This window comes from Miscanthus floridulus, unplaced genomic scaffold (assembly GCF_019320115.1).
Source record: "Miscanthus floridulus cultivar M001 unplaced genomic scaffold, ASM1932011v1 os_1823, whole genome shotgun sequence".
In the NCBI taxonomy this organism is placed as follows: Eukaryota; Viridiplantae; Streptophyta; class Magnoliopsida; order Poales; family Poaceae; genus Miscanthus; species Miscanthus floridulus.
Window position 1 is genome coordinate 3,720 of NW_027097936.1, and position 9,324 is coordinate 13,043.

A 9,324-nucleotide genomic window follows, 5' to 3' on the forward strand; every position below is an offset into this window, starting at 1 on the left:
GAGGTGTATACACTAGTTGCAAGAATTGAAACAGTTAGGATCTTGTTGGCTCTTGCAGCACATGGGGATTGGGAAGTGTATCACATGGATGTTAGATCAGCCCTTCTTGAATGGTGATCTCCAAGAACAAGTGTTTGTACACCAACCACCTGGATTTTCTGATGCTACACATGCTAGGAAGGTGCTGAAACTGAACAGAGCCCTTTATGGGCTCAAACAGGCACCAAGGGCATGGAATGCTAGATTGGATCAAGAGCTCAATGCTTGGGGTTCTAAAAGAGCATAGTGGAACATGCAGTTTATAAAAGAGGCACAGGAGACTCTCTTTTGCTAGTTGGAGTATATGTTGATGATCTTATCATTTGTGGACCAAACAACCTGAAAATAACTGAGTTCAAAGAACAAATGAAGAAGACTTTCAGTATGAGTGATCTTGGTCTACTCAGTTATTATTTGGGTATGGAGGTAAAGCAAAGAGAAGCATCAGATTACAATTTGTCAAAAGGCTATGCCAGCAAAGATTGTCGACATGGTTAACATGACAAGATGTAATCCTTGTGATACTCCAATGGAACAAAGGGTGAAGCTGACTACTGCAAAACCAGGCACTGAACTTGATGTCACCAGATACAGAAGTATAATTGGTAGTTTGAGGTACCTGGTAAACACAAGACCTGACATAGCTTATGCAGTAGGGATTGTTTAGCAGACTTGACGCCAATTTGCTTTTTTTGTTTGTTTTAGTTGTTTTATCGCATACGAGAAAAGAGAAAAAATTTGATTTACAGACAATGACCTATCATAGTCTGATGGGCTAAAACAATTAGGAGTACAATGCATTCACTGCGTTCGGCTGATATAGTTCCAGCTTATTTCAACTTATTCTCTCATCAAAAACCACGCGTACCGTCCCAATGATAGGTCATCAGACTATTCAATGCATTGTACTCCTAATTGTTTTAGCCCAGACTATGATAGGTCAGGGCCCAGGAAGGAGCAGCCTCTCCTGTACAATGCTGACAAGTGACAAGTCCCTTGCATCGGACCAGCCGACCTGACATCTCCCTGCCTAGCGCTAGCGGTGGCTTTGGTTGCTCCATCTCATGACAAGACGGTCAAAAGAATATCTATGTACAGTAAATGGAAACTATTTTCCCTTTCATACCCAAAACCGAACTGACTGTTATAAATCCACGCTGTCAAGAATCCCCAAAATCGATGATGCATTATATAAACTACTTCCAGCGTCAAATATGCTTTGGTTTAATAATCAATTGCATGCATTATATAAAAGGCACATCTGTAGGTGCAAGATTCAGATCATGACCAGCCATGCAATCATCAGTGGCAGGATATATAAGAATAAACAACCAAAAGAAACCACAACAATGCTGCTACAGAGTACATCATTGCATGCAATTGCTTTGTCTTGTCATTTCTGTAGTGGCACTTGTTCCTTTTAATGTTTGTACTAGGCTAATGAAAAAATGGAGCACAAGTATCTCCCCCCTCACCACCACCACCACACACACCCAAAAAATTGCATTTCTCCGTGTTACTAAATTATTTGTCCAAACAAGATCACAGGTTCTATACTTTTATGAGCTATGATTTCTGGAACATTACTGGCTGTAATACCCTCTACCCTCAATGAGGATGTTCACCTTGCAGAACCAGAACAAAGGTAATCTCACCAACTGCTTCAACATACATTATTCAATAGCAATCATCAAGATCACCTGAATCCTCCCACAGGCCATACTGAAGCATAAACTTAAGCGAGACCCTAGCCCTAGAAGTTCCAGTTAAATTTGTGGCGAGAAGCAAGCATGGACGACCACACAATGACGCATAGAAGTGCACCACAGGAAAAAAAAAACAATCGCAAGCATGGGGAATCCTTGGTACTGTAAATCGCACAAAAAAAAGACTGATAGGGTACTGTAATTGAAATGTAACTTACCGGGGCAGAGGGATACTGCGGGGAGCCGGAGGCCGGGGGGCGGGCCGCGTCCGGCGGCGGGACGGGGGTGCCCGGGGCGGGACGCACCGGGGCGGTGCGACGCCGGGGGCGGGGCGGGGCGCCGAGGGCGGACGGGGCTGGGGGCGGGACGCGCCGGGGCGGGGCGGCGCCTGGGGGCGGGGCAGCAATGCCGCGCCGGTGGGCGGGGCGCGGTGGGGCGGGGAGTGGCGGGGGGTGGCGCGTGTGGTGCGGCATGTGTGTGAAGGGCCGGCGCGGCGGGGCGCGGTTGGGGCGGCGGGTGGCGGCGTGCGGTGCGGTGGGCGGGGCGCGGTGGGGCGGCGTGCGGTGCGGCGTGTTGTGTGCGCGAGGGTGAGGGCCGCTGGGGGCATACGAAGGAGTATGCCGAGTGCCAAGACCTGGGGCACTCGGCATTGTTTTTTTTATTTTCATTACGGCCCGATACTGTGCAGTGGGGCCGGGTCGACGAAGTTGTAGAGTGTCCCCTATTATAACACTCGTCAAATCTTCTTTTCACCGAATGTCAGGTATAAAACACTCGGCAAAAAAAGTTTATATTTCATGCTCCACCTTCCTCCTTCATAGCGTGTTCTACTAAATTTGTTACGATGTAATTTAAAAATACCTTGTCAAATTCACTCAACAATGCATATTTAATTTTTCTACGAATATTAATCCATTATTTTATGCAGTTATAGCTCAAATTTAATTTATATCAATTAAAATTCTATAATTGCAGTTAATAAATTAAAATTATCAAACGGATCCAAAAAATTACCAAAAATTGACGTGAACCAATCTATGTTGTCTATTGCCTATACAAAAACTTTTAAAGTCAAACCCCAATTGGACCGTCACTTTGACTCCAAATCTTGCCGGATTATTCTCAACGCTACGATTCTTCTTCCACTACGTAGAAAACGATTTTTAGCAACGGTTCGATTTTTTTTAGGGGCGACTGGTGATGGAGCCGTCCCTACAGTGGCGTGCTCGGGTGCCCAGACACCAGCCGCCCCTACAATGGAACAGCAGGGGCGGCTGGTGTTACGAGCCGCCCCTACAAATGGGGTCTGATTTGTAGGGGCGGCTGGTGATTGAGTCGCCCCTAAAAATGGCCCCGTATTTATAGCTCCGATTTGTAGGGGCGGCTCAATCACCAGCCGCCCCTACAAATGGCCCCCATATAAAACAGAAGCAGCACCTTCTTCCTCCTCGGGTCACTCACTCCAACCCTGAAAGAAAGGTGGGGAGGCCTTGGGCACCTCCCAAAAATTGCTCTACTAAGGGGGGAAGGTTTTTGGTCTCAAATCCTTTGGTGGAGATGTTGTAGAAGGTAAGAAAATGCTATTCCACACTTTTTTTGAAGTTTTAATGGTTGGTTAGTGAGTAATTAGAGTTTTGTTTTCTCTTTCTTCTATGGTGCTTGAGCTATTTATGAGCAAATTAGACCCAACTTTTAAATGTACTAGGGTAAATTAGAGAGGAGAACAAGATCATACCCTTATTTGGTCCATGTTTCTTGATTTTAGTGAACCATTAGTTAGTTTTATGGATGTTTCATGTCATGTGATCTAGATCTAGGGTTTGATTTTTTATTAATTTTGTTTTTGTAAATTTATGTTTGATAAAATTGGACTAGGGTTTGTATGAAAGATATTGGGTAAAGTATAATTATTGCTAATTGTTGTCTTTGAAATTGTTTATTGTAATCAATAAATATGTTTTTTAATTATTTATGGATAAATGGGCCATTAATTAATTTTTCTCTACCATGGTGTGTTTGTATGCTTCATGTAATTATATTAGATTTATATTCATATATATCTGAGGTATATACAATTATTCTCAAATAATTATTACTTTGATTCATTTTTATATATATCTGAATAAGTAGTCCTTTAATGTTTGTTTTGTTGTTGTTGTAAAAGATGGAGTACATGAACTCTTGGATGTATGGTTCGTTAAGGCTCAAGGCAGGTTTCCGTGAAGAGGTGGATAAATTTATTGAAGCCGCAACGTAGCATGCAACGACATTGAAAGAGAATAAGGATACAATTATTTGCCCCTGTAAAGATTGCAAGAACCGTATGGCATGGACAGATGTGACTATCATCAGATCACATTTGATTATGCGAGGATTTGTTGAGGACTACACAGTGTGGATTCATCATGGTGAAACGGTTATTGTTAACGACGAGGATGAGGATGAATACGACAACGAAACCATAGAATCCCTGTCCCAATATTCAGCAGAGCTTGATGCACGAATGGATTTCGAGTTTGGCAATGAACAAGGTGGTGATGCTGGTGGTTGGGATGGTAATGACGAAGATGGTGCCAATAATGATGGTGGAGCACGTGTCGGAGTTGAAGATGATTTAGATGACATGATTCGAACCCTTGGACCAGAGATTTTACTAAATAGCCCGAAAGGTCTAGAAAATTTGGAAAGAGTGACAAAAGCATCGAAGGAGACTGTGTATGGTGTTGAAAAGGGCTGTCCGACACATTGGACATTGCTACGTTTCGTGCTTGAGCTGCTCATCCTGAAGGCTAAGTACGGCTGGTCAAACTATAGTTTCAATGATCTATTGCATCTCCTGTCATGGGTGCTGCCACAACCAAACTCAGTTCCTGCCAACACATACCAAGCGAAGAAGGTCATAAGTCCATTAACAATGGGGTTTGAAAAAATACATGCATGCCCCAACCACTGTATACTTTTCGTGGCGAAATGTTCAAGTCACTGGATAAATGTCCCCGGTGTGGGGCCAGCCAGTACAAGAACAAAGACCTTTACGGTGGGGACGAACTATCCACGGGGAAAAAGAGGAATAAGAAGGGTACAAAAAAGGTGGTACAAGAATCTCAGCCCCCAGAGGACACTCCATTAGGCAATGATGCAAAGCAGAGAAGAATTCCTGCCCTGGTAATGTGGTACCTGCCAGTGACTGACCGCTTGAGACGTATGTTCCTAAACCCTAAAGAAGCCGCACTCATGATATGGTGGGATGATGAGCGCAAGGTGGATGATGATAAGATTGCACACCCGGCTGATTGTAGTCAGTGGCAAAGGTTTGATGAGAAGCACAAAGAATTTAGCGATGACCCAAGGAATGTACGGTTTGGCCTGAGCACCGATGGAATGAATCCCTTCAATGAGAGGATGAGCAACCACAGCACATGGCCAGTGATCTTGACCATGTACAACATCCCAACATGGTTGTGTTAGAAGAGAAAGTACCTTCTCACTATTCTTATTTCTAGCCCTAAACAACCAGGCATTGATATAGACGTGTTCCTCGAGCCCTTGATGCAAGAAATGGAGAGGCTATGGAGGCATGGGGAGCAGATGTACGATGCGTTCCGAAAGGAGGACTTCATATGTAGAGCAATAATATTTGTTACTACCAATGATTACTCCGTGCTGTTTGCTTTGTCTGGACAGATCAAAGGGAAGATGGGATGCTTGGTTTGCTTGGATGGTACTACATGGGTGTACCTGGATGCATCTAAGAAGATAGTTTACCTAAGGAACCGACGCTTCTTAAAGACAAGTCACAAGTACCGCAGCAAATTATTCTTTAGATTTTATGACAACGCCCCAGAGATTGAACCCCCTCCGGAGAGACGTCATAACAGAGAACATGTGTATAGAATGCTGAAAAACATACGCGTTGTCTATGGAAAGAAGAATCCAGATGGGACGAACAGAGATAGAAGCACACCTCCTATCGAAGGCGTACCTTTCAAGAAACAATCGATCTTCTTTCAGTATCTGCCTTATTGGCCAGACTTGGAGGTCCCCCATGCCATTGATGCTATGCACGTGCAGAAGAATGTCCTTTGAGAGTCTCATTGCTACCTTGATGGACACAGACAAGTCAAAGGATGGTCTGAAAGCACGGAAAGACATGGTGCAGCTAAACGTGATGCCACAGCTTCACCCGGTACCTGAGGCTAATGGAAAATATACTCTGCCCGCGGCGTGCTTCACTAGTAGAGAACAGAGCTTTACTCCCGGTGGGGAACCCCCTCTAGTCCTGGTTCCCCACCCGGGAGCAAGCATCCGGGACTAAAGGAGGGCCCTTTAGTCCCGGGTCAGGAACTGGGACTAAAGGAGGACCTTTAGTCCCGGTTCGTATTACCAACCGGGACTAAAGATGTCTCCTGACATGCCACGATGGCCGGCACCTTTAGTCCCGGTTGGTAATACGAACCGGGACTAAAGGTTTTATTCCTTTTTTCTTTTCTTTTCAAAATAGGTTTTCGAAGTCGTATTGTACGCTGCTAATTATACATTTATACATGCGTATAGTATGTTTCGGTTCAAGCACAATGAACGTATTAAATCACACAATTCAAGCATAGAAATATATATATATATATATATATATATATATATATATATATATATATATATATATATATATATATATATATATATATATATATATATATATATATATATATTACATGCATGCATGCATATGTGTATTTTACATTATATTATTTCATGTGCATATATTAAAAAAGATTGCATTACAGTTGTTGTGATATAATAAGTTTCCTCTCATCCTCTAGCTTGGCTTCCATGGCAGTGTTGGGTCGAAGTAGAACTCGCCCTTGGAATCGATGACCTGCTCATTAAAAAATCCGGCTATAGACTCTTGAATTGCTTTGATTTGGTCTTGCCGTATGACCTTTTCCTACAACCATCGAGTCTACAGGTTTGAATTAAAGGAAAATAAATTAATATATGTACATATATATATATAAAGACATAGTAACACAATCAATAATAATAATTAAATGAATATATAGTGTATTTTTAACGTACTTTGAGTCTCTCTGTAGGAGTTCTTTGGGAGACCACCTTGATAAACTTGCAAACATAGTAACCACAGTAGTTGTTCCCCTGTTCCTGCCTCAGACACCACTTTACGAGAAAAAGATTTGTCATCCAATCTGGTGATCCGGTGAAAGCTATATGTTTAATTAATAAAGATGATGCGATTCAGGGGACTTACTTTCAAATGGATTACATTCAGTGGCGCTTTGCATTTTTCCATGTGTTGCTTCTCAATAAAGGTTTTCCAAACACTGCCCAATAAAAAATTTGCCACGTCATCAGATATAGTTAATCATCATGTTTGTGTGTATATATAGTTGCTAGAGATCCCGAAATTACCTCTGGATAATATCTATCATATCTTGGTAGTCTTGTTGTGGTTTTCTCATCGAGTCATAGACTATCAAGTGACTTTTCACCAGATCGATGTCCATCAATATCCAGTGATTGCTGCATGTGTTTATAGGATATAACGCATAACACTCATTAATTAACTAGAATCAACATATGAGCCATTAAGGATGATCGACATTATTAACACTCACTTGAAGTTATAGGGAAAGAGTATATCCTTCTTGTGGCGTTGGTTCACTAAGAAGTTCATGAGGTTACTCTCTGACTCAGACTTCCAATTAGTCTTTGGAGTAATTGGGTCTTTGAATACTATATGGGGATCAACAAAACCAATTTCATTGCAGCCTTCCTTTCTGAGCTCTGTCATTATAAATCTACATATATATAGTACTTGTTAGGATAATTTATATGCATATACACACATATGATGAGTTTAATAATAGATCGAAAGAATTATTACTTATAGGCAATAGCAGCTAATGATAACTTTGTCCAGAGAGGTCAGGTGGCATAGTTGATGAAATTCTGCAAAGTCAACATACATAACATCATCGCCACGGAACCAATGTTCGTCTCTAATTCTGACACCAACGCAGAAGTCTCCACCGGTAGACGCCTGCATGTACCACTTGTTTAGCAGGTACATTTGCGTCCCCAGATCAGATAAGGCTTGAGGGTTGTATAGACTCTGGCCTAGTACAAATTTTTTCTTCCAAATATCAACCTCCGCCGCACTCTCAATGTTTCCATCACCAAACATCTGGTAAAGGTCGAGACCAGTCTCATCAATAAATTCACCAAGGTGATCCAAATCGACATCCGGAGGTATGTTTGCCTGATGCATTAATCCTAAATTCGAACCATATTCATTACCAACAACTAGCGGGGGGACTGATTGGTGCGCTTGTTGTCTGAGTTGGGCAACTCCTTTCCCTGCCCACTTCTTTTTCTATGCCGCCTCAATTGACTTGGTGAGAGTGCGGTCATAGTCCGATAACGTTGATTTGGATGGCTTACGAGATTCCCGCTGTTGTTGCTGGTAAGAAGCCACCCTTTTCTTAGAATATCTGGAGCTACGAAGAAGTATGGTTTCTCTGGGTTTCTCCTTGCTTCTTGATTCTTTTAAGTTTGTCATAGAATCTAGACATATCTTTTTTATATGCATCAGTTCCTTCTTCCTTCTCTTCAGATATTATTTTGGGAATAGCCCTTGGTTTCACGTGGCTTTCTTTGCAGGCGGGGACTGGTTCTTCGTTTGAGGGGCTGGCCTCTTGCTAGGCTTCTTGGTAGGCGGGGGTGGGGGAGGCGTTGGAGACCTCCTTGGAGGTGTTGGCAGCGGTGTTGGAGACCTCCTTAGAGATGGTGTGGATGCAGCCTCGCCTTCCAACACAATGTCATCATACAGAGCACTATGATGATCTGGCGATTGAACAATTGGATTTAGGTTGGGGGAGGATCTGCTACAAAAAAAGGAATGACATATTATTATGAGCAGATTGTTAATTATTTAAGCCAATACAAATTAATGATGTAGTGTTTTCATCCGCACGTACCTATGGTGAGGTAGTTCAGGAGGAGGTGGAGCCGATATCCCTAGAATGATGATGTAGCGCTTGCGCCATAGAATGAATGTCTTCTCCGCTTCTCCTAGAGTCTTCTCGCCATCACCTCCAGGAATGTCAAGAGGCAAATCACTAAAACCTTTTTCAGCTTATCTACCGAGATGGTAGCATATCCTTCTTGGATTATATTCCCATGAATCCTTGGTGTCTTGGTTCGGTCGATAGGATTAACAAGACCGATAGCCACCTTGATTGTGGAATTTCCCTTCAGAATGTGTAGCTCACATGTTGTACAAGGTTTAGTGACGTCATCCACAGGGAAGCGCAGTCCTGTGTCCCCTTGATTTGGTATCTCCGTGGAAGCGCAACTGCTTTTCAACTGAATAGATTGGCTAATGTTGATTCCTGGCTCTGATGCCTGCTTGCTTGCACTCACTGCTATTTGCACTTGCGTTCTGATTTCCTCCTGCATTCTCGCTTCAAGGTTTTTTTCCCGCTCCTGTGCTTCACGCACCGCTTCCTCCAACCTCTGGAGCCGTTGTGCCTCTTCTTCCTTCTTTCTCTAGCGGCTTCTG

At 42.9% G+C, this 9,324-nt stretch overlaps 1 protein-coding gene across 1 annotated transcript; it reads right to left on the reverse strand.

Moving 5' to 3' along the window:
• Positions 1-1,963: 1,963 nt before the first annotated feature.
• LOC136534339 (vegetative cell wall protein gp1-like) lies at positions 1,964-2,395 on the reverse strand (the record flags this gene model as incomplete). The annotated part of the gene is made up of 1 exon (XM_066526794.1): positions 1,964-2,395. A coding segment is annotated over exon 1 (432 nt), but the record flags the coding sequence as incomplete, so codon positions are not given.
• Between the last annotated feature and the right edge of the window lie 6,929 nt (positions 2,396-9,324).